Here is a 23,343-nt window from a genome sequence, read left to right on the forward strand (position 1 = left end):
ACTCAGCCAACAGGAGAAGAGGAAGCAGCGAACAAAGACCGTACCCAACGAAAGGTACAAGTACTAACACAGCCAGTCACACACGACCTCATGAACGAGAATCCCGAAGAGCTTGAGCAGCGCAAGGCAGGCATCAAGGGAGTGCGCAAAGGACCACGCACAGCCGTCTCCCTATGCAAGAAGCAACACATGTATCTCGTCTGCCACTAGTCATACTCCGATCCCGTTAACCGCAAAGGGGACTTAGCGCCTATAACCAGCAGACCACGGGCGCAACACCGGTAGGTTTGAAAATGGGTTTGAGGAACACGAGCAGTGCGTCTGCAAGAAGACACCGGAACTATTGAATCTGCTGGGAAAGCGCATGATTTGGGACTTGGAGGAAGAAGAGGATAAGTGGCACAACATGAAGACCGAGGAGACAAAGGAACAGGAATAGAAGGATGATATAGAGATGGCGAAGATGCCACCACTCTGGCAGATCGAACGGGAGCTCGGCCAGTTGGCCGTTTATGTTATGGGCGGTGCTGGCATTACAGGTGATACAAACAAGAAAAACGACACAAGCGACAAGGACGACAAGGATGATAAGGGCGATAAGGGCAAGAAAGGAAGGTAAGGTGAGAAGGACCTTGTCAAGAAGAGGAAAGAAGCGCAACAGGCGGCCGGGCTGTCCTTGCTCCGCAAGAAGATGGAGGAGCAGGCTCAACGCAAGGCCGCAGACACGGAGAGAGTTAAAAGACGAGCACACAAACGAGTAGAGGCACAAAGGAGGGCCAACGGCGCGGATCTAGTGACTGAACACGTCTCAAGAAGGAACGTCGGCTCAAGCCACACTGGAGACAGTCAGACCGCCACAAAACAGCGAGGCCAGGCGCCAGCGATTACTTAAAGGCGGCGTCACGTTCAAAATGAATAACATCCTCAACCATCTTAATGTGCGCAAGCGTTGCCAAGAACTCGAGGAGAAGGGCAAGCAAACAGAGCCAAAGAATGCAGCCGGTCCAGAAAGGAATAAGGAAGAGCAAGAGGCACTGCAGAGCATTCAGACCGCTCAGCAGCAAGAGGTCGATCAACTAGACAAGGCGGAGCAGGAGGAGGAGGAAAGGTAGCAGCAGCTAGCCACTGAACAAGAACAGGCAGGAGCCGAGTTCGAACAAGAAGAGGAGTCTTCGGACAATGGTCTTGAAGCTGCAATGCTGGAAGCCTTGGCGAATGCCTCCTCCGAGCCCGAACCGGCTAAGAAACAGCCTGCTAAAGATTTGCAGAAGAAAATAACAGGCTCAAAGCTATCGACCACCGAGTCCGCTCCCGAGGGCCCGACGACCTCCAAGCCTCGTCACCATCAGTGAAGGAACGAAAGAGAAGACCAAAGCAACACGCACATCCCGTTGTTGGTTCAGCGACTGCATATTCAAATATAGCGCAATTTTAAAGTATGATGTTCTGTAATTTCTACTCTCAAACACCAGTCCTTCCACAACTCCCCAAACATCAATAGACTATTTCTTACATTCCGCCTGCAATGGTCGGGCCGAAAGTAGTCCTCCTGAACATCTTCAGAGGCGTAGAAGTGTTAGGACAAACGTTCGAGGGTTGAACACAAATACCCCTACCGCCGCGGCAGCAGGTGTTAATAGCACAAACCTTATTAGCGCCGCAGTCTGAGTCAACACTGCAGGGCTGGTTAGAGCACGATGTAGATCCATAGATACACACGCCCTTGCCTCCAGCGGTAGCAGCACAGAGGCAGGAGCCTCCGTTGCCGCAACGAATGTAGTTGGAGCACTTGGCAGCCGCGCAGCTTGGAGTCTCAGGGATTGCGGGGGTGATGCACTGGCCAGCGCTGCACGTCTGTCCGGTTCCGCAAGTGTTGCCGCAGGTGCCGCAGTTGTTGGTGTCGGTCTGGAGGTTCTTGCAGGTGTCGGGGGTGGTGCCGCACAGAGATGAGGCGGAGTCAGAGCAGGGGCAGACGGTGGCGGTAGCAGTGGCCGTTGTCGTGACGGTGACGGAAGGAGTGACGGTCTCTGTGGCAGCAGGGACGGTGGTGAAAACGGTCTCGGTCAACTGGGTAGTTGTGGTGAAGAGCATGGCCTCAGTGATGTACGCAGCCTCAGTCAAAGTAGTGGTGGTGGTGACCTGAGCGGTGGCCGATGCCAGTCCCAGGCAGCCGCAGGCAGTGGAGATAATATCGCAGCCGAATCCTGTCTGGACAGCTGTAGGAGCCGTCTCGCACGACGGGACAGGGGTAGGGGTGGGAGTAGGGGAAGGTGTGTAGATCTCAGAAGAGACCTCAGAGGAGGTGATGATCTCGCTCGAGTAGTAAGCCGAGGAGGAGACAGACCCCTGAGGGTATCCGAAAGAAGAACTGACCAAAGAGCTGATCTGCTCGTAGATGCTCGAGGTCACGGGATAAGCCTCAGGAGTAGACTCAGGGTAGGCAGCCGAAGATGCCTCAGGGTATGCATCGTAAGCAGCCGAAGATTGCTCGGGATAAGCATCATAGTAGACGGAGGAGTAGACATCCGGAGTTGAAGCAGGGTAGGCAGCGGAGCTAGAACTCTGGTAGTAACCAGTAGGAATTGAAGAGTAGCCCTTAGGAATGGACTCAGGGTAAGAGGGGATAGAGTATCCACTGTTGGCTGGCTGCGAAGGGTAAGCAGCCTGAGAGGAGCCAGGAGCGTGGTAGCCTTCCTGAGCGCTCGAAGTAGCGGGCTTGTCGGCACCGTAGGCGGCGGTAGCATGCTGGCTAGAAGAGCAGGGAATGGAAGTGTTGACTGGTGTTGGCGTGGTGGTGGTCTTTCCCTTGGTACAAGAGGTTGAACTGGGCGTAGGCGTCGAAGTGGTCTTGCTCTTGGTGCAGGAGGTTGACTGGGCCTCTTCATAGCCACGACGCTTGAGTACGGTGGGGCAAGAGTAGACAGTCGTAGACTCTACGATGGTCGAGGAAGACGTGGCAGTGGGAGCCGTCTCAGTTACGGTGCCGCTGCTCACAGTGTCGGTCTGCGTATTTGTGAGGCTAAGCGTGATCTGACTGGGAGTGGTGATCGTAGTGGTCACCGTGGTTGTGGTGGATTCAACAACAGTTTCGGTAGTGGTACCGACGCTGAGGACGGATGAGCAATAAGCTTTGCCGTCGTCAGCCTGGAGGAGAGCAGCCACGTCCGCGACGTGCTCGCATTCGGGCGCTAATTGGGCAACGGCTGCGCCAGCCGAAGCCAACAGGATAAGAGAGCGGGGGAACATTATGATTAGAGTTTAAGTATAAAAATAACGAAAGAAGCACCTAGAGAGTGGAGGTGTCTTGATGATAGTGATTGACTGGAGCTGGACAGCTAAAGAGTGAATGCCGCACACTGTAAATGGAAGGTCTACCATCTCTTCATATACTCACCCGCATCGAGATGTTCGCAGCATCGTGGACAGCCTTGCACAGTCAGGGATCGACCTGTGCATTCTGGCTGGGCTTGAAGCTGGCGGTCTATTGTTCGCGATAGCCTCAATCTCAGCTCTGGACTTTGGGTTGTGGAAATTAGATCTCGCGGGACTGCCGACCTGCTATGCCACATTCGGTATCGTCGGACCCACTTTGCGCACATCCGGGGGGCTTTCGATTCAAGATCTTGCATTAGGGTCTTTGATCATGCTGTTTTTCTTGTAGACAGAGGCTTTTGGCGTTTACTGCTGTGGAAAGGGAGATAGGGTAACGGTCACTGTTGTTGTCGCCGTCCCCCTTGCGCTTTCCCAGATGCGGTTGGTCTGGGCCGACTGCAGAACTTCACATCCTGAATCGAGTCAAAACACAGCACAACTCGTCTTCAACTTCATGAACCGCAGTGGATTCTCCTCTTCCTTCCGTGCACTTCAATAAGAGCATGAAGACCCGCTCCTGGACATGGGTGAGCGATAGTAAGGGTCTACTTCAGCACTCCGTGCGTCAAAGGCTCCATCGAGTTTGGAGGTTTGAGCCACGGGTGGTCAAGCAGCTGCTTCGCAATCATGCGATCTTCGGGCCTCCACTGCAGCATGCAACACACAAATTCCAAAAATTCGCGTTGTTCCTGTCCGGCCAGAGTCACCTCGCAACTCTCTAGACTCAAGTCATTGAAAGGGGGAGCGTTGCCTGTCCAGTTGCCCAGAGGATACCAGTCAGCTTCATGTCGAGGTGGAAAGATGAGAGGAAGCAACATCGCGTACCTGTGTCGTCGAAAAACTCCTTGCTGCGCAGCTCTCGATTAAACAAATCTAGAGGAGGGGGTCCGAGCATTGCAACCACTTCTGCCAGGTGCGTTGCTGTCTTTTACCCACTCCCGTCTGGGTGATTGCCGTAAAACAAGTGTTTGCCCTCGTATATATCCCAGACCTAATCGCTACGTTAGCTTCGCTCTGCCCTTCTCAAGGCGTAGCTTACCATGGCACCAACATTTTAGATATCGGCGGGATAACTCCGCTCTGTCCTCAGCATCACCTCTGGGCATCGGTAGATGTCAGGCTGCGCATCGTGTGTCTGCCTCTCGTCGCCCCAAACTACGGCACCGAAAGCACCGAGCATTACAGACCCCAACGATCGGGCACCCCGAACGTACGGGAGGCACACACTGACGTATCGCCAAAGTTTCCGAGGAGCAGGATACCTCATCTCTCCTTCAACAACCTTCGAGCACCTCTTCGTCGTCGTGCTCGATGAAGGTGTTTACAGCCTTGGTGGCTGATGCCAGTCATTGATAGTTGTGCAAGGTTGAGAAAAGATTGACTGACCTATGTGTACAATGTTGCACTCGGTGTGGATATAGTCCCAGTCCGTGGAACATTTGTATGAGGCTTAGGCGAAGCAGCTCGGGGAGAGTCGACGGGCGGGGTTGCGACTGAGAACATCGCTGAAGCTGTCCCATATAGGTTTTGAACAAGAAACTGGTGATCTCCCATCTGAGGAATATTGAAAGTGTCTAAGGCGGCCCTTACAAGGTGGTACCCAGGATGTGAGGTGTTTCTCTTGCTGAGGCGCTTGTAGATCTCGAACTCATCATTGTCTTGCAGTTCTCTGCAATAGAATTTCAAGGTCGCGTACGAACGTATGCTAGTGTTAGTCAGCAATACCTAGGGAAAAACTACGCGGGTCACCTATGGTACATCACGAGCTAGCCAAACCGTAGAAGTTGCGCCGTAGCCCAACTTGCCAACAACCTGATACCGAGAGTCAAAGGTCTCCCCGATGTTCGCAGAGTAGAACATACCACATTGGAAATGATCAAGCGACTCTTCTTCCAGGAAGTACTCATCGCTGATGGCTTCAAAGCCAGTAGTGGGAAATTTGAGCTCTGGCCAGGGCGCTCTGCGGAACAGAGCCCTTACTGACTTTGTTGCGGTATCAGTCGGTCCGTATGAGACCCGATTACCCTTGCTCATACTGTTATGGACTAGCACATTCCAGGGCCAGTATATATCGTCTTCTCCTAGCGAGATAGCAATTCAGCGCAGTATTCCATCGACCCGATATTCCTACGCTGTCGTTTACCGCAGCTATCAGTGTACTACAGCGGCCACGCCGCCACAGATTTGAGGATCGAACTCATGAGAGTCGAATACCAAGGTTGAGGGTCGAAGAATGAGAGTGCGCGCCGCTGTAAAGTTTGGAGAGCGGCAGACATGTAGTCGTTGTGTGTTAAAGAAGGTGCGCGCTTTCTTAAGACGTGAGAGCGACTGTGTATCGAGCTTACTAATTGGTAGCCGTCCCTTTCACTTCACTCCAACAACGTTAGAGCCGACTTATACAGCTAGCAAAGTTCTCACAATAATAATGTTAGCTTGAATGACTGAAGGTCTGCTTTGACGCCACCATGCAGCCACTCCGATATTTTTCTTCCACAGCGGCGTGCTTCATCAAGTATATTGGTTATGACCCTGCCAGCTTACCAGGCACCTGGCTTGGGTCATTCGAGAAGTGTATTGAGCCCGGGGGCGGTGCTGAAAAGGTGAGTAGGGTTCGCCTTGCTACGCAGCACTCACTGAGTTTCAACCAACTTCAGAAACTCGGTATAGTTAAGTCGGTTCAGATTTGTACGTCTGTTTCTATCTTTTCGAAGATGACACCCTAAGTGAGTGATAGAACCCAGAAAGGCACCGACAGCCCAGTCCATCACTCCCACTTCAACCGCGAGGATATTGGGTCCATCATCGCCACAAGGATCGTCGGTCCGAGAGCTACCAAGATCTGCCACATCTATAAGAACGGCACTGGCACGGAGAAGAAGGGTAATGAGGGAGTGAAAGCCTCAAGTCACTGCGGCTATGGAGACTACCCCAAAGTCGTGGAGGAGAGAATTGATGATCATACACAGCTGGAAGGAATTCACCGTTACGACTGATGATTTGCGAAACATGATACCCAGCGTGGAAGGAGGCCGTTGCTCTTAGTCCAGCATTAGCGAGGAGTTACAGCGGTCTACGGATAGACTTGAAATTGCAACACAACGGAAATCTACGATCTCTCTCAACTGCATGTGATTGAATCCCAATCAAGGGAACCATCCGAAACAACTCCTAGCTACATTCCAATAAATACAACCGACTTACGAAGGAAGAATGACGATCAACGAAGATGATATCTAACACAGTAAATGCTAGGTTTTCTCAGCATTAGCATAGCGAAGGAGTCACGATGTTAGACTTACAATTGCTATCCGATAAAAGAACGTACAATTCACAACCTACGTGTGTTCGAGGAGGAGTTTAAGAGCACAATTATCATTTGGGATATATCCTGAATGATGCAGCTAGAGGTATACCGACTCCGTCCTCCAACCTCAGATCCGGATCAAATCCTAACACCTTAACGCCTTCCCATCATAAAAACCCTGTGCCTGCTGTTGTCGATGCCTCCCCCCCCACTTCGCTTAGCAGCCTCCACCACCACCCCCACCATCTCCTCCCCCACCACCGCCCCCTCCGCCTCCTCCATCTCCCCCCCCTCCATATCCACCTCCGCTGTCCCCACCAAAACCAAAGATCCCGCCCCCTCCATGTCCATGCCCGTGGTGTCCATGATGTCCATGATGCGCACCACCCACATTCCCGTCATCATATACGCCATATTCAGCAATGTACGGCGCATTGCCTACATAAGCGCCTTGTGGCCCGCTGTATGCGCTACGTCGGTTTTTGCGCTTTTGGCGGTGGGTTTGCCGCATGGGCGGGGGGTAGTTGGAGACTTGTTTGCTGGAGCCGCAGCCCATTGTGGTGTTGTTGCGTTGTGCGACGACTTTGGAGAAGTTGTGTGGTGGGAAGGTCGGTGTTGTTGCTGGCTTCAGCTAGGCGATTGTGGAGATTGTGTGTAATTGAGAGGTAGTTGTGATATTGGTATTTCGATAACGTTGCGGTGTTGTATTGTTGTGTACACGTCGACAGGGTAGACGTGGTAGTCGATATCGATGTAACTCTGTGATGAGGTCGTGAAGGTGTGTAGTTGTGTGGGGAGTCGTAAATGACCGTCAATTCTCCGTACCTTCCACCTCCTCATATACTCCTCCCTACTCAGCTTATTCTCAGCAGCTGACCACCTACATCTCTCATACCTCTTCTCCACTGCCTCAATCAAGGCCAGTTTGCCTCACGCTAGCTCTTACATGCTCAGGCAACCAACGGCAGCAGATCGCTAAACGTCAATGTTCCACCTTTGACCGGTAACCGGAACAAGAAGTAATTAAGCGCGAGAATGTTTTGCAGCGAACGGTAACAGCGAATGGAGATATTCTAGTGCACAAAGCCTTCCGAATGACCCGTTCCAGCGCTTTTCTGGAAGGCTGTGAAGGATGATCGAAAGAGGGCCGCTGCGGAGAGCTGGCGAATCAGCAAGGAGCTGGAAAGGCTTAGCCTGGACAAGGCTGAGAAAAGTGGGACGCGCGTGCACGTGATTGAGGCTGAGCTGTGCCCGCAAAGATACTTTCTCCGGCTGTGTAGTCAGACCTGCGTGGAGTTACTTTTTGGGTATTATGTTGACAGTGGACTTTCGGCTGCTCGATTTGGTAGTCAAGGAGTGCTGCAGGTTATGTTGTCTGAAATCAGTCTCTGGTCAGCGTATCGTGTCTACTATTTGATGCACATAGTACTTGGAGCGACCAGAAAATAAGGTTGGAATACATCTGTTCATTCATCAAGATATCTGATGTCGTGCGATTACATGAATACGGGGGACGAGTATGGGCGCCACACGCCAATTCGCCCAAAAGTGCAAGCCCTAAACCCTAGAGAAGAAAGTAGATCGCCAAACCAGTATCGCCGCATCGATCTATAGAAAGTGTCGTTTTATATCGCCATGAGAGATCAAAAAAGAAAAGATGAGGTCCAATGCCGCTGATTCGCTATACATTGTATATTCAAACAGGCCATGCCAGGGTCGAAAGAAAAGGGAGGTGAAAAATGTAAGGAACACCAGACCCCGCCCAATGCACGCATCTCATTGTACAACAAGCTCTATGCGCTTGTACCCGTATACCGTGTGTCGTGGAGCGCCCGTGTGCCGCAAGCCGCTGCGTTGCGAAGCGTCTATTTGGCCTGCTTCTTCGCCTTGAGCGCCAGGTGCGAGTACACCCAACCGCCACCAAGCGCCAGCAGCACACCAAGCCACTCGCGCGGGCTCAGGATCTTGCCTTCGCTGTACCAGCCAATGGACAAGATGAGAATGGTCTTGAGATGGCTGACAATGTTGAAGGTGAGCGCAGATGTGCGGCCAATGATCAAGAACTGCGACAAGTTGTACATGGAGGCCATGACACCAGATGCGCAGACAGACCACAGGAGGTTCGTTGGTACTGCGCTGAGGTTGGGGATCGTGTCGAAGAACGGAACGAAGGGGATGAGCAGGCACACGGAGATGGGTGCCTGGTTGAGGAGCAGCTGAGGAGGTGAGACCTGGAAGTCCTCAATCTTCTTGCCAATCCAGATCTGGTAGAGCGCGGTCGAGCAGAAGGCGAGAGTAGCAATGATGACACCGAAGAACGCAGTCTTTACCTCTCCGCCCATGGTGAAGGAAACACCAATGCAAGTTGTGAGGATAGCTGCAAGCATCCACTTTGTGACGGTCTTTCGGAAAACGACGAAGTTGATCAGAACGACGGTTGGTGTGGTCATGACCTTGGACAGCTGGTAGAAACCAATCGAGTTGAAAGTCAAGCTGAGATTGCCAAGAACGACGTAGCCGGCGAAGAAGGCGCAAACAGGCATCATGTTCCAGACATTGAGCTTTACGGGCTTGAAGGCGCGGAAGGGACCGAGGGTGGACAGGAAGAGGACGAGACCGGTTGCTGTGAAATGCCACATGACGACCATGAGCTGGCACTGCTTGAGTTGCGGATCGCTGAATACACTGTTGCGCTGTCAGCAATTGCCCTGCACCCCCTGCACCCCCTGCGTTGCCCGGATGCATACCGTTTACTTAGGAAGATCAACCCTAACGTCGATAGTGTGTTGACAGATATCCAGAAACATGTAATCAGCTTGTCCTTGAGGGACACTGGTGATGGCTCGGCGGGCTTCTCGTATGTGGGCAGCTCCTCCATCTCGAACTCGGTGCTCTCGCGGGGGTCGACATTGTCGACGAGCCCGTCGGTCGAGGGGCGCTTCTCTACTGCCATCGCTGTCAGCCAAAGTTCGTGGTGCTGTCAGGGTCCCATTGGTTCCCTTTGCGCATCATTCAGGGTCACGTACCCATAGCGGCGATGTGTTGGTGCTAGCGAGCGACTGGTGGGCGGGATTGTCGAGGCTATGCGCGCATGCTCTGGCGGAGGGCAGAGGACAGATGGGCAAAGTAGCGGAGGCGCAGGCCTGGCGGTACACGGCGGGCAGGAGGGTCGGCCTTGGGTGTCACGGAGAAAGGTTGGAGGAGAGGGCTGATTGAAAAGGGTGGCACGCTGCTGAGCCCTGGCGCGGTTGTTGGCAGACAGGGGTCTTGGCTGCCGGACCCAATCTACACACGCTGGTGGGCCACGCAGCCGAACGCTAGAGATGTTTAATTTTAGAGTTGGGCCAAAGCCTTCGGGAAAGGAATTGCAAGCGTAGAGGCAAACTGCAAGGCGCTCTTAGGCGTTCACTGTGCTTGCTTGTTCGAGCAGTCTATCCGCCTTTTTTTCAGCGGCCTCTGCGCGCAAGCAGCCGATGGTCCCTTACATCTTGCTTTGGACCTTCCTAACGCGAGACTTCGAGGCGCAGCTTTCGTGTTTGCGGATGTTCGCGCAACATCTAACCAGCCTTGTCAGCACTAGGGGATGCACTTCGTCCAGCGGTCTTCGTGGAAGTCATGATTACTAAGGGCAGCGTTTGCATTGTTGTCGGGGTTTTATGCTTGTTTACAAAGTTACTTGGCCGATATATCTGCATGGTACATCCCGCGTCGGCATCCCCGCAGTGTGCGAACCTGGTCAGGGCGCATAGTAAATATAAGATGACCTCCAATATACTCATCAACTGCCCGGAAATGATCATTTCCATAGTGCCGCGTCAAGAATAGGCTTGCGTCATACTCAACCGTAGTTGTGAGTGATAGAGACGCAGTACAAGTAAGGCACCAGCAACAACGGTGGATTATTGACGACTTACCACTTGAACGGAATGCAGAGTATCGTAGCTAGCGTACTACATCTTCATCGAGTCGAACGTGTACTTCTGTAAATTGTAGCAGCCATTAGTCTAAAGCGTAGGCTTAGTGGTGCTTGTTGCATTCTTGGTTTGACTGCTGCGAACTGCGACTGTGACACATACAGCTGTGCTTCAACTGGCAACATGTTTAGTAAAATTTTAAATCTTTCACATACGACCATAGGACGTTGAAAACAAGTTCTCCTGTCTGACCTGCCGTTCTCCGTAGTACTGTTCCGAGATTTCTGTTATACAGCTTCCTGTTTCCAGTACCCACAAAGTCGTCCTTCATCCCAACATACTAAGCAACAGCTAGACCTGTTTGCTCTATCACAAATCAAGAATCTGGAAACCAGCACTTACGTGGCCGCGGAATCTGCGATGACGTCTTGTTCCAGGCAACCTTCGCCGCTCTTGCGTCCCCCCCCCCCCCCTCCCCTCTAATTTCTTATCACCACACCAGACGCGGAACCCACAAAGCTTGCAAGCTAGCTACACATTGTGTGAGCTCTATATATATAGTCAAAGCCTGTCAGCCCTTCAATCTGACAACACTAAGAAGCTCATTCAGGCGGAATTTACTCTAGAGCCCCAGAGCCTTGAGGAACGAGAAGAGACATGGTAAGATATTTCTGTTAGACTGTGACCAAACAATAGAAAAATTTCAGTTATTCTCCCCTTTTCTATAAGCTAGTACGGTGTTACACCTATTTGAAGCCTAGGCGCCTAGGAGGGTTTGCGTTGATTCCAGTCATTTGTTTCTCTCATCTAAGAAGACAATCATCTAACTTCTGTTGTAAGGAAGGTAAATAGTGATCTAAGTCATTCATGAGATGAGACAAGGAAGTGATGTACCGATTGATAGATCAATAACCTCTATCGAATTGAGTATAAACATATCCTCATCTTGTGTTACAAGCAGTAATGGGACGAACTATTCCTGAGGTAACATACTGTGCGCGAGTGTTTCGGCGACAGCGCTGCGTGGGCTTGCTTCGGAACAGTCCTTTGCTCGTCGTACCTTCGCTACATGCTCAAATGTATCTACGCATTCGATTGATCTTTTAGGACCAGATTGTTTATCTATATCCTTCGGCTCTTGTAACAGTCGAACGGACAGTGTCTTGCGAATAGACGCATAGTTCATTTGGACCATTGCTGGAAACACATCTGTCCTTTGCTCATTCATGTCATACGCTATGTTGGAGGTTTTGTTGAAAATGACTGAGAGCTTGCCTTGGCCAGCGTGAACTGCGGTGTGATGTTTGATCACAGCTTGAGGGTAGTCCCTATCACTGGGAAGTTCAAGCAAATGAGCTTGCTCCTCAACAAGGATTGACCCAACGAGGCGACTTGTTCTGGCACTGACACTCCCTCCTGGCGTAATGTCGAGACTGCAACCTTGCTCCAGCTGATTATTGCGGATGGACTGGCTCAAAAACACGCTATCTTGAGGAGCCGTTGGACACAATATTGCTTCCAGCGACATAGGTCCTGGTCTCGGTCCTCGATGAATGCTTCCCGAATCATGCACCTGCTTGTACTGAGATGGCTCTGACGTCTCAGGATCCGCGACAAGGTCTTGCATATCGAGCGGTGTCACGACCGATCCATGCTCCAAGGTAATGGAAATATATTTCCCGCATAACGAGAAACATATGCTGACAATGTCGCGATTGGACGATACATCCGAGGTCACACGTCCGGTTGTAGGTGTTTTCGAGTGAATCTCGGAGAGCGATCTGCTAGCTAAGAAGTGTAAGTTCAACAGATTATATTTGTGTTTCAGGAGAGATTTCATACCGGCTGCTCTATATTTCCAAATCCATACGGATTGGGCGCATACGAATGCAACCACTGAATATGTAGGGTGGAAGGTCACGAACCGCAGCTCAGTCTTCGGGATGCTCAAGGTTATCGAAGAGACCATGCGTGGCCCAGTCCTATCGTTGTCAAGGTCTTCAAACAGGACAAGATTCCGACAGAAAGGCTCTTGATGGTCCGAAAACAGGAGGTAGTGACAGTCTGGACTGAATGTTATGGTGTATGTGTACCAATCACGGAACAATAATCTCAAACTCGTGGGTAGATTCTTGATATACGGATTTCTTGGGTCGAAGACACCAAGATTGGGATCCCATTTTTGTCGGAAGCGGGCCATTGAGTCCAAAGGAAGAATTGTTGTTTTCCATGTCGGCTTTGAGTCGAGAGAGGATATCGAGAACAGGTACTGCGTCCTGAGAATCGAGATAATTAGACCATCTGGGCTAATGGTGGCGGGGAACGATGTCTTCCAGTAGACATCATGCTCGTGGCGGAATGCTTGCCTCATCTGTAGAGCCACTTCGGAGGCCTCTAAGGGTACAGTAGCCGCGAAAATTAGGCGTTTGAGGTCCGTAGTGGACCACAACTCATAGTGGGCTGTCCATTCAGTACAAAATCTCTCGACCTGGGCATATGCCGCGTAAGGATCGAGATCGCGCCAGAATTTTTCATATTTTTCAGACGGCCAGATGCTCAACACTCCCAATACATTCGTGTCCTTCGACGTTGCAGAGATATGGCATAGTGGCCGAGAGCTTACACCGTCTAGCTTGGTGGCTCTAGGAGCAAAAGATGTCGTTTTGGTGAACTTGCCCTCAGGAAGGAATCGACTTGAGTGGAATACCAGTGCGTCGCGCCAAATCAAGCTCGGGTTGTCCATAAGCTTGCGCCCCCATTGTTTGGCAAATGTTGCCATCTCGAAGCAAAAGTCGCGGAGCGTTATCAAAGTCGACTGAAAATCCCAGCAAGAGTCAAGAAACGTCAACTTTTGAGCCCACTCTGTCCATTCCAACAGAGCCCGTATTTCTCTTTCCAGGACAGTTTGGAGCTCCGGAGCCTGACGATTGTCATGAACATTGAGACGTTGTACTTTGTGAAACGCTTCAATAAACATCGCTATAGTCTCGGGGCTCATCAAGAAATCGGAAAGACTTTTTCGCAACTCTTCGAGCTTGTTGTATAGTCTGTCCATGTCCCATAAAGAGCTTAAAGACGGCGTGATAGACGACCCCAAATGCATTATCCAGAATCCAGCAGCATATAAGATCATTGGCTGTTGAAGTATTTGGGAATCCGGTTCGTTGGACAGTCGCCCTTGCCGACCGGCTCGTAGAAGTAATCGTAGGGACGTCGTGGCTAATTCTAGATTTGCAGTGGCTTCTGCAGGCCGAAGCAGGTCGTTGGGCGAAACTTGTGATTTAGAAGGCTTCCACCCCCTAATGTATTCCGAGACCGAGATATGTATCAGATGAAAACCAGATGATCTGTTGCATCTTTGATATGTGACAAGTCCGCAAGTGACCATGGACACAACCTCGGCGAAGTCAGACCATACCTCGCTTGTGACATTCACATCGTTTGAGATAGGAACCACCACCGTTTGTAGATCCTCAATTGTCAATTCTTGACGGCTGTAGAGAACCCACGAGAGAATCCGTGTTGCTAATTCCTGCTGATGCATAGGAGATTGGCACATGATATTGAAGATTCGATCGTACATGGCCTCAAGTCCTTCAGGCAAAGTGATGTTCCATATCAGTTGTTCTATCATCGAACGTGTTAAGGCTGGCGATTGGAGAAATGCGATCATAAGTTTTGCCCATAAGAACATTTTGTTTGCTCCTGTGGCGAGGTGTTGAACATATTGGTCAATATCGGCATCGGGACGTAGTCGGTGCTCGCGAGCCATGATCTCCAGGCTACGTTTCAGGTAGATTCGTATGTCAGCATCTACCTCTTGCTGCCCGAAGGGGAGGCGATGTTCCTCTCGAATAAGTCGTACAAGACCATGGGTATTGGGGCGACTGAAGATCAAGATCCTCACGGTGGACAACTTCCCGAGCTGCTCAATGACTCTGATCAACGATTTGATGTTACTGCACTCATCAACACCGTCCAGAATGATGTATACACAGGGAAGAGTCTTTAGGCTTTTCTGAAGAAGATCGAGTAATTCGGGCTCTGATGAGACGGACTGACCAATCAACTTACGCCCATGATCGATGGTGGTATGGAACTCTTCGACTATATCTTGTCTGTTGCTGTGTCGCTGGATGAACTGGGACAGTATTGAACGACAAGCTGAGATTAGCATGGTGTGTGAAGGGTTGTCATGGCGGAAGAAGAAATAATACACCTCGGGCGCAGATGGTGCACCATGCTGTCCAGAGGACAGATATTGAATCACTGAGGCAGCTAGTGTAGTCTTGCCTCCACCAGGATGTCCTGTTGTGAGAAGTCAGGCTAGGACGACTTGCTGAGGCATGTTGCTACGTTATTGAGATGGAACTAACCATGGATCCAACGGAGTCGTCCCAAAGTCTTGGTCGGATGCTCTCCATTCAGCCAGCTGCGAAAGAATGAATGGCTGAATATCCATTGTCCTGTGTCACTTTCGCGCTCACTGACGGATTCGTGATAGACGGTCGCAAATTCTGGAGGCGCAAGCCACTTCAAGATGCGGTCCAATCCGCCCCTGCTCTCAATCTCATTCAGAAGTCGTCTCATCGCATTCTGTCGTCCTTCGCCATAGATTAGCGGTATCTGGATGTTGAACATGCCCAACAGGCAGTAAGCAGCGTCTTCCTCGCGTTTTGTCTCTCGTCTTTCCGCCCATGACATACGCTCCTGAACGCTGAACTGTGACAGAGGTTTTCCGCGCAGGGCTTCGACGGATATGCCTGTAGTCGTAGCAATCTCCTGGAAAAGCAAGTCTTTGCTTCCAAGCAAACATCCTTCAGAAGAAAAGAACTGGAGCGATTGTGGAGCTAGAAGTTCTTGCACAGTCCAACCTCGTGTAAACCATCTGCTGTTCAAGAAAGGCTGCCGCTCTCTGCTGCTGGAGGCACCAACTGAGACGTCAGAGAGGTATACGTAGCATCTGGTTGCATCACGGTACCACCGAAACATTGAGTTGATGGCTTCTGAAAGCTCTGCGCTGCTTGACTTGTCGATGCAACACGTATCCACCCAGAAGTATTCAAGTTTATCCTGGGTAGCTTGCTTGCCACAGAAGCGGAGTTTTGAATAGCCAGCTTTTGTTTGACCCGTTCCATTTGTCAGGTCTTTAAACGTGACCTCTTCCTGATCATCTCCCCAAGTGTGCGATAGAATAGCGTAGAATGGAATGTTTCTTCCTTCGCGTTCGACCAGACTGAAATTGCCGTCGGCTTCAACTCGCAATAGTCGCATGAGGACACGGGTTCTGATGAACTTTAGTACGGTTATCTTTGAGAGAATGAGACAGGTTATACAAGAAACGCGCAGTCGAACAATTACAGCCGTTTTAATGGCCGATGTTATGGACGAGAACTGAAGGAATGTGGGATACAGCTGACGGAGGAATTGAAGAGAGCGGGGTTTAAATTGACTGGGGCAGTGCAGGATGATACACGTACCGTGTCCGCGCGCATGCTGTGCCCGTGCGCCCGATCAACACCAAAGTACTCTAAGCTTCGACGCGTCGCAACGCAACAATGATGGCTGCAATCAGTAATGCGCTTGCGGTAATTAACAATGTGTAGCCTGGCGACATACTTCGTTACCAAAAAATAGCTGATGAAAATGGTGTTAGTCGCACAATTTTGTCACGGCATCATCGTCGCGTTCACGCGTCACCCACGACCAGAAACATCAACCAACAGAAGCTCAACCCACAAGAGGAGCTAGGGCTTGCCAATTGTATGGTAGAGCTTAACGGCTGGCACTCTTCACCCGAGAGGCAGATGGTAGGCATTCTCGCCTCTGCTATAACCAAACAGCCAGTGAGCGAGAGCTAGGTTTCTCGCTTCATCAACCGCCACAAAGATTAATTGCTCTCACGATGGGACACTGTTATGGACGCCAATTACCATGCCACTGATTCTCATAATAGATATGAGCAATATCTCGAGCTTCTACAACACAAAATCACCGAGTACGACGTTGACGCCTTACGAACCATCTGTCGGGCTGATATAACCCGAATCTTCCCGCGCGCGAACGCGATATGCAGCACTTTTTCTCAACACCATAGCTCAACAACGATGACAGGTATCAAGGAAACGCCAGCTGAAGTTGAACCCTACATCTTATGGCGACAAATCCCCCGGCAGAGAATCTAATCGTGCCGTGATGGCCTGGATGTAAGCTGAGCTAGGATGCTTGAAGCAATACACCATACACTCTTCTTGACTTCCCACATCTGCAATACCCACACCTAACCGTGCGACAGAAAACGACTTAGGATGCGGTCGATCGAAGCTCTTGACTCAGGAACAGAAGGACGCAATAGTCGCACATGTCACGTCCTCTCGCAGTAGGCATAAGCAAAGACGTCGCATCACACGTCCGCTCGCTCTACGATCATGCGTTGTGCAAAGCTTACGCCCAGGAAGGCTTCTAGTGTCCGTTAGGTCTCCACCGCTTGCGTCGTCGTGTAACAACTCAATCTGGACGACCCACAGCAAGCGCTACTAATAGGCCTGCTACGTTGAAGCGCATCGGCTGATTTATTAGCTGGAGAGGACACTCAGGGTAGAAACTACACCATCCTATTCAGGTGTCATTCAATTGATCTGCTGAGGTCCTAGCACATCCTGGTGGATGGGACCGTTACAGATTACTTCCATACTTTGGGTTGAAACAGCCTACATTCCGGTTACTACGAAATCCTCACCGGCCCTGGGTGCAACGACAAATAAAACCACCTTGACCAGATTATTCGTCAAGACCAGATGACGTATCGTTTGCAAAGAACGATAAGGGTGTTGCGATGAAAGGCGCTCGGACAAAGCCAGAGTTCTGATCAAGACCGTGCAGAACAGGCTAAGTTGCGATTATTATAGCGTTTCGAAAAGACTATGTACACCCCCTGACCTAGACAGCGAAGCAGCTCTATGCGTAGCTCTGATTACAGGCTGCGTACAATAGCCATGAGACTATCTTTTAGCAACCTCATCAAGATGAATTAGCTGCAACAAGGTGTACACGTATGCGCACAAGAGATACTATGCTAGCTCCTGTATAGATCTCTTTACGTAGCCTTTTGCATAGTCCTGCCGAATCTAGAAGTAGAAGACCATGTTTTGGTGATGTAGGGGACTGGTTGGCACACATTGCTCAGGTCACGGGGTGTACCTGGTCTTTTCGAAACAACCCATAAGCTCTGCTTAGTGTGTGCCACGGGTCGGCGGCCCCAGGTACGAGGTCCATGAATAGACGGGTAATGAAGCTGCTGTAAACGCCCCTAAAAATTAGTGCTTATTGGTGGATTTCAGAAATATCGAGTCACCCTGACTTTGGGTCAACACTACCCTTCATAAAATCTCTGATACGCTGTTGGTGATCTATACTTGGTTGACACGTTAACCAGGCTATTCTAGCCAACCCCAAGACTGCCTAGAGATTGAGGATTTTCAGGGCTTCAGAGGGATGGCTCTACTTTACTGGAAACGAAAACATGCCGAGACTCGTCTTTTCCGGGGCTTTCCGTGTTCTCCCCTGAATAATCAGAAATAATTTACAGATCTCGGTTACTGTTGCAGTAAATGCAATCAGTGAAGGTGTAACCGCGCAGGACAGTAAGTCAGGGGTAACCGCGCGAAGCAGTAAAATCGGTGTATTCTGTTGTGTTGTTGTTCTGTGATTGTCTCTCACCCGGCAGCCAGAAAGTGCTGTTGGAACAGACATGAGCACTACACCAGCACACGTGGCAGACATGACCTCTTCACTCCATAAACCGTCACAGTTACCTATCTTCAGCCCCGTCACTACTGGATATATTAAAATTAAGGATATTTGTGGTGAACGGCTAGGAGAAAACAAGTTCTCTCGTCTGATCCGCCGTCTGTTGAGGTACCGTTTTGAGGATGCAGTCCCACGTATCTACGTTTTCGATACTCATGAACCTGTCTTCCTTACCAACACTACTACCTTTTTTAGGTTGATTTGCTTAGAACATGAGACCGACTTCAGTCCGCATAACGAGGACACCGATATGCAATTTGTCTATTGTTGCAACCTTGGGCCGGTATTCGAGAATGCTCTGCAGTTCTGAATGGCCAGCTCATTAGTCAGCTCATGTTTGCCAGCTCCTGTTTTCCCGCTCCCGTTTGCCATGAGGATAAATAGTTGTTCTTCCTACAGTACCAATACAATAGATCATCACTTCATCACTTCATTCACCAGCCGGCGCCTCTGCAGGCTTTACCCTCAAGCTCCATTCCCTCATTCACTCCATTTTTCGGACATAATAACTGCCTCACTGTATCTTACTCTATTTGAATTGCATTTTTAGATCGCTCAGATGGGGAAAAGCGCGTACTTATTTATACAGCGGCCCACGCTGCCACAATTCCAATTGTTTTTCAGTTCAGCTGTGCTCTACTCAAGTACTACTGAGACAGAGCACAATTATGACTATGCGTATATTGTTTGCTTCGATCTCGAGACAGACACACTTTCTCGTTTGTCTTGAGTCTGGTATGACATTGCCTTTACCCCTTTTTGGGCCATACTTTTATAAGTCCATCTGCGACACTGAAAAGCGTCCCCCCACGCATCACATACTCCATGTCCATACTCTTCTCCCACAATCGCTCAATACTATCTACGCCAGGCGGAAAAATCACCAGATCAGCCAATTGCCCAACCTCTAGAGGGCCCAATGACTCATTCAACCCGAGCGATATTGCACCCCCGATTGTGGCGTGTCGAAGGATGGAGTATGTATCCTGCCCGCCCATCTCCATCATACGCATCTCCCAGTGATACAAAATACCTATTGGTTGCTCGCCATGCACACCAACGTTGGTCCGTACTACACGTTACGCGAGTCGAGCTGTTGAGCGTGATGTATTGAAAAATTGGTACTAGCTTTTTGGTGCTTGTTTGACTTCCGTGAGGCTTTCTAGTATGTCGTGCTTCACGTACTTTCGCAACTTCGTATCAGTGGAAATATCCACTGACTGATGAACCCAGTGTTGGCCAAAGATGCCACCGTAATTCATGACTGCCAACGGGGTGTATGAACTCCCGCTCGCCTCAATCAAAGACAGCACATCGTCATAAAGGTTGGGTACTGGTAAAGGATGCTCATGGGTTGTGTACCCCTCAATGAAGTACGTCAGGCCACAGTCGAGCGACCAACCACGCTCCGGAACCACCAGCATGTTCAATTCCTCGGCCTCGAGCAGTAATCTCTGCCGCGAAGGTCTGGCTGCCAGCTAATAGTTTTTGGCCGAAAAGGCAGAGTAGCGGCCTTCCAGCTTGATGCGAAGGAGTGCTTCGCGAGCATCCTGGCGGGAATTGATCTCGGTATACGCAGATGGCTGCGTTGACCCGTACAGCACGTCTCCCGTGGCAAAGACGCGTGGTCCGTACATGCGACCTTTTTCGATGCGCACTCTTTCGGCTGGCCCGTATACGTCGTGCGAAGCAGGGTGTGAATTATTGTAACGCCATAGCCAAGAAACGTCTCCATCTCTCACGAACGTAGTGGATATGGCGTCAGAATACCACCCCAATGGCCATGCACGTCGATGAATCCGGGCAGAACCACTGCTCCTTGAGAATCGAGTACTTTAGCGGCTGGCGGTATTGGAATCTCAGTCGATGGGCTAACGGCTAAATCTGACCATTCCGAATGATCATAGTGCCGTATTGAAGGACGCGCGGGAGCCGATCGCTCATAGCAACAAGCGTAGCGTCGGTGACGGGGAATATTTTGCCACCGGTCTCAGATGCTTGCCGGCTTAAAGCCGTCTCATATGTGACGTTAAGCTCGAGTGAGCGAACATGAGGTTGCGCACAGAAACCAGAATCTCTGGATTCCAAGGACACGGCGTAGCAATTCTTGATGAGCTGGCGGACATCAGCAAAGTTGAGTGACGAGCCCAGTAGCCAGAAGATCTTCCCATCACCGCTGAACGTGATGTCGTGTCCGCCAATTTGAGACAGCCGGACAAGGTCGACAGGAGCCCTTGGATCTAGTGGTTTGCTGCGGATATCCAATTGATTCAGTAGTGGGCCTTCAGACAGCCAGGTATGCTGAAAGTCGCAGAATGCGATGGTTGAGGAAGAGCTTGCTGTCATTTCCACTGCTGAGACTGATGCGAAGCGCTGTGGGTGCTTCTGCTCGTCGAGATAGTACAGCAAAACGGAGCCTCTAGTTTGTACACGCAAGATACAGCCACGTGTGTATTGTACGAGATCTAACTTCGTCTCTGCCGTAACGCCCGGTATATCGAGTAATCACGCGTCTGTTATGGTAGATAACCCGTTGGCAAACAGCTGGAGTTCAGCAACCCACACCCCATGCCCGAAAGTTTCCTCCACATCGCCAAACATGTAGTCTTTACCAGTCCGTACATATACAATGAATGTACCATTCGAGACAGGACTTACGTATCTGCCTCGCCGTAATCCTTCGATCTGTACAACACGATCCGCATCGATATCAGCAACATAGAATTTTGTCAGTGTCGTATCGTCCCAGCAAGCCTACAAGAAGAGAACCGAGTCTTTGACGAAGGATGGCGCATAGCAGGATTTCTCCGACAACGGCTTCGGAATGGCCAACACAGCTGCCGTAACCGGATCAACCAAGTAGTTGTCCCCCGCGGCTTCGAAGACGACTCGATGACCAGTGAAGTCACTCCGCAGTCCTCGCAAAGCTCTAATACGTCGATGAAAAGCGAGTTCCTCCTTCCTGATCCTTGTCTCCGAGTAACGTGTTTTCGTAAGCTTCATCTCGACCTGCGCCTCAAACTTTAGCACCGAAGGAGTCCGCTCAGCCACGCGTTCCCCTTGCTCATTGAGCACGAGGTCTACCCACCAGATCTGGCCCTGTGACCAAAGAACAATGATACTATCATTTCTGGACCACCCGTAATTAGGATATGTGCCCACAAAAGCCGGTATAGTGCTCAGATCGTACTCCAGTCCACCCCAAGCATGATGCACAGTACCTGATCGCATATCCTTCCACGCCAAGACCTCTCTATCATCGCTCCGCCGTACAAACGCCAGTGTCCTCCCATCCCTCGATAAGCGCGGCATACTCGCTCCGCCTGGAGTCGCTGGCTTATTCGGCAGGCTTGCAGCCGCAGCAACGAGTTCCGAGACGCGGCCGCAGGCGATGTCCAGCTGGAAGACGGCGTTGATGCCGGCGTGCACATCTGTAGCTGAACTTTCCGGTCGCGTCATCCTTCACATTACGTGTAAAGATGACGGCGTCACCACTGGGAGTGTAGCGCGCTTGTTCGACGCCGAGTTGGCTCTCAAAGTACTGCGACTCAGACCATGATGCGGGCAGCCTTCTTCCCACGAGACGTTTCCCTCCACGCTCGGGGAGCTGATCGTGTGGTGTTTCTAGCAAGGGGAACTCCCAGATCTCTCCAGCGCCGTTGGTCCGACCGGTAAGGTATCAGCGTGTTCAACAGTCAGTACTATGGATAGTAACGGTACGGCACTACTGCAGTACTGTGTGGGACGTAACGGTGAAGGTGTTGAGCTATACCGTAGCAGTAGTAGACCGTGCGCTCCTACAGTAGTACTGCCGTAATCGTCATGTGTAGAGCATGAGTGTGGTGAAGTATCACTTCGATTCAACTTTCTGTTCGCCTAATATGACTTTTCTATTACCGTGCCCCACCCCATGATGCACGGACTATGGAAGAGAAGGTGTGGAAGGGTTGAGATGTTGATTGATTCTTTTAACTATTGGCTGGAATCGATCGGGACTATATAGTAGAAGGGAATGGCCATAAACGGGTACCGTGTCCGTGCGCGTAATGCGCGGATTCGCGTAATGCGCCGAACCACCTTTTTGTACCCATACTTCACTGTACAATTACTCAATGCCACAATGACTATGAAATCTGCCTTTGAAGAGATAGACTCTATGATACCATGCAATAAGATCCCATGGACAGCACTGGCTAAAAAACATAAGGTTGTGCGCTCAACCCTGTCTCGAAAATATTGACACGAGACGCGATCGCGTGAAGAGAAGGCAATTGCACAACAAAAGCTCACTCCACAACAGGAGGACAAGCTTGTCAAGTATATAGAGGAGCTTACAGCTCGCTGTCTACCTCCTACAAGGGAAATGATAGCAAATTTCGCGTCGTCAATAGCCACAGAGCCAGTCAGCGAGAGCTGGGTTACCCGCTTTATCAACAACCACTCGATCCATCTCATCTCTCAATACTCAACAGGTATGGACAGCAATTGCCACAATGCCGATTTGTATACCAAGTACAAGCTCTATTTCGACCTGTTGCAGACCAAAATCGCCCAATACGACGTTGACCCTGAGCACACATACAATATGGATGAGAAGGGCTTTATGATCGGAGTCACCACCAGGACCAAGCACGTCTTCAGTAGACGTATGTGGGAGAAGAAGGAGGTTACAGCAACTACTCAAGATGGTAATCGTGCCTGGGTGACGCTTATAGCGTGTGTGTGTGGGGATGGATCGGCACTGCCACCAGGCCTCCTATACAAGTCTACCAACAACACTATACAGTCAAGCTGGGTGGAGGAAATCAAGCCAGGGGTACACTCTGTTTTTGTTTCCTCGTCACCTTCAGGCTGGACAAACAACAAGGTAGCTCTTGCTTGGCTCAAACAGGTGTTTGATCGCTATACCAAGAAGAAAGCACAAAGAAAGTACCGCCTATTGAT

General features: G+C 50.5%; 12 protein-coding genes across 12 annotated transcripts; 4 read left to right on the top strand and 8 right to left on the bottom strand.

The window, feature by feature from the left end:
• Positions 1 to 463: 463 nt before the first annotated feature.
• BU25DRAFT_456048 (uncharacterized protein) lies at positions 464 to 1,352 on the top strand (the record flags this gene model as incomplete). Its single annotated transcript, XM_033709985.1, has 3 exons — positions 464 to 615; positions 851 to 1,067; positions 1,140 to 1,352. The coding sequence occupies 3 exons, from the start codon at positions 464 to 466 to the stop codon at positions 1,350 to 1,352; spliced, it is 582 nt and encodes a 193-aa protein (XP_033564477.1).
• A 317-nt stretch (positions 1,353 to 1,669) lies between these two features.
• On the bottom strand, positions 1,670 to 3,246 carry BU25DRAFT_446547 (uncharacterized protein; the record flags this gene model as incomplete). Its single annotated transcript, XM_033709492.1, has 2 exons — positions 1,670 to 1,675; positions 1,720 to 3,246. The coding sequence occupies 2 exons, from the start codon at positions 3,244 to 3,246 to the stop codon at positions 1,670 to 1,672; spliced, it is 1,533 nt and encodes a 510-aa protein (XP_033564478.1).
• Positions 3,247 to 3,822: 576 nt separating this feature from the next.
• BU25DRAFT_484242 (uncharacterized protein) lies at positions 3,823 to 5,406 on the bottom strand (the record flags this gene model as incomplete). The annotated part of the gene is made up of 5 exons (XM_033711194.1): positions 3,823 to 4,090; positions 4,198 to 4,293; positions 4,447 to 4,664; positions 4,874 to 5,013; positions 5,149 to 5,406. 5 exons carry the CDS (start codon positions 5,404 to 5,406, stop codon positions 3,918 to 3,920), a joined length of 885 nt encoding a protein of 294 aa, XP_033564479.1. The 3' UTR covers positions 3,823 to 3,917.
• Positions 5,407 to 5,837: 431 nt separating this feature from the next.
• On the top strand, positions 5,838 to 6,365 carry BU25DRAFT_419305 (uncharacterized protein; the record flags this gene model as incomplete). The annotated part of the gene is made up of 2 exons (XM_033707927.1): positions 5,838 to 5,972; positions 6,114 to 6,365. The coding sequence occupies 2 exons, from the start codon at positions 5,838 to 5,840 to the stop codon at positions 6,363 to 6,365; spliced, it is 387 nt and encodes a 128-aa protein (XP_033564480.1).
• Positions 6,366 to 6,893: 528 nt separating this feature from the next.
• BU25DRAFT_419306 (uncharacterized protein) lies at positions 6,894 to 7,232 on the bottom strand (the record flags this gene model as incomplete). Its single annotated transcript, XM_033707928.1, has 1 exon — positions 6,894 to 7,232. The coding sequence occupies one exon, from the start codon at positions 7,230 to 7,232 to the stop codon at positions 6,894 to 6,896; it is 339 nt and encodes a 112-aa protein (XP_033564481.1).
• An 898-nt stretch (positions 7,233 to 8,130) lies between these two features.
• Positions 8,131 to 9,882, bottom strand: BU25DRAFT_408259 (TPT-domain-containing protein). The gene is made up of 3 exons (XM_033705766.1): positions 9,703 to 9,882; positions 9,424 to 9,622; positions 8,131 to 9,361 (listed from the first exon to the last, which is right to left on the bottom strand). The coding sequence occupies exons 1-3, from the start codon at positions 9,704 to 9,706 to the stop codon at positions 8,542 to 8,544; spliced, it is 1,023 nt and encodes a 340-aa protein (XP_033564482.1). The 5' UTR covers positions 9,707 to 9,882; the 3' UTR covers positions 8,131 to 8,541.
• A 302-nt stretch (positions 9,883 to 10,184) lies between these two features.
• BU25DRAFT_408260 (uncharacterized protein) lies at positions 10,185 to 10,799 on the bottom strand. The gene has a single exon (XM_033705767.1). It carries the CDS (start codon positions 10,480 to 10,482, stop codon positions 10,234 to 10,236), a length of 249 nt encoding a protein of 82 aa, XP_033564483.1. The 5' UTR covers positions 10,483 to 10,799; the 3' UTR covers positions 10,185 to 10,233.
• Positions 10,800 to 14,575: 3,776 nt separating this feature from the next.
• On the bottom strand, positions 14,576 to 15,990 carry BU25DRAFT_362388 (HET-domain-containing protein; the record flags this gene model as incomplete). Its single annotated transcript, XM_033703728.1, has 3 exons — positions 15,927 to 15,990; positions 14,967 to 15,877; positions 14,576 to 14,898 (listed from the first exon to the last, which is right to left on the bottom strand). Coding segments are annotated over exons 2-3 (1,221 nt in total), but the record flags the coding sequence as incomplete, so codon positions are not given.
• Positions 15,991 to 16,471: 481 nt separating this feature from the next.
• On the top strand, positions 16,472 to 16,782 carry BU25DRAFT_408261 (uncharacterized protein). Its single transcript, XM_033705768.1, has one exon. It carries the CDS (start codon positions 16,509 to 16,511, stop codon positions 16,773 to 16,775), a length of 267 nt encoding a protein of 88 aa, XP_033564485.1. The 5' UTR covers positions 16,472 to 16,508; the 3' UTR covers positions 16,776 to 16,782.
• Positions 16,783 to 20,277: 3,495 nt separating this feature from the next.
• On the bottom strand, positions 20,278 to 20,745 carry BU25DRAFT_456052 (uncharacterized protein; the record flags this gene model as incomplete). Its single annotated transcript, XM_033709986.1, has 1 exon — positions 20,278 to 20,745. One exon carries the CDS (start codon positions 20,743 to 20,745, stop codon positions 20,278 to 20,280), a length of 468 nt encoding a protein of 155 aa, XP_033564486.1.
• A 408-nt stretch (positions 20,746 to 21,153) lies between these two features.
• Positions 21,154 to 21,858, bottom strand: BU25DRAFT_456053 (uncharacterized protein; the record flags this gene model as incomplete). Its single annotated transcript, XM_033709987.1, has 1 exon — positions 21,154 to 21,858. One exon carries the CDS (start codon positions 21,856 to 21,858, stop codon positions 21,154 to 21,156), a length of 705 nt encoding a protein of 234 aa, XP_033564487.1.
• Positions 21,859 to 22,642: 784 nt separating this feature from the next.
• Positions 22,643 to 22,846, top strand: BU25DRAFT_324129 (uncharacterized protein; the record flags this gene model as incomplete). Its single annotated transcript, XM_033702268.1, has 1 exon — positions 22,643 to 22,846. A coding segment is annotated over one exon (204 nt), but the record flags the coding sequence as incomplete, so codon positions are not given.
• Positions 22,847 to 23,343: the final 497 nt, after the last annotated feature.

This window comes from Macroventuria anomochaeta (genome assembly GCF_010093625.1).
Source record: "Macroventuria anomochaeta strain CBS 525.71 unplaced genomic scaffold BU25scaffold_7, whole genome shotgun sequence".
NCBI lineage: Eukaryota > Fungi > Ascomycota > Dothideomycetes > Pleosporales > Didymellaceae > Macroventuria > Macroventuria anomochaeta.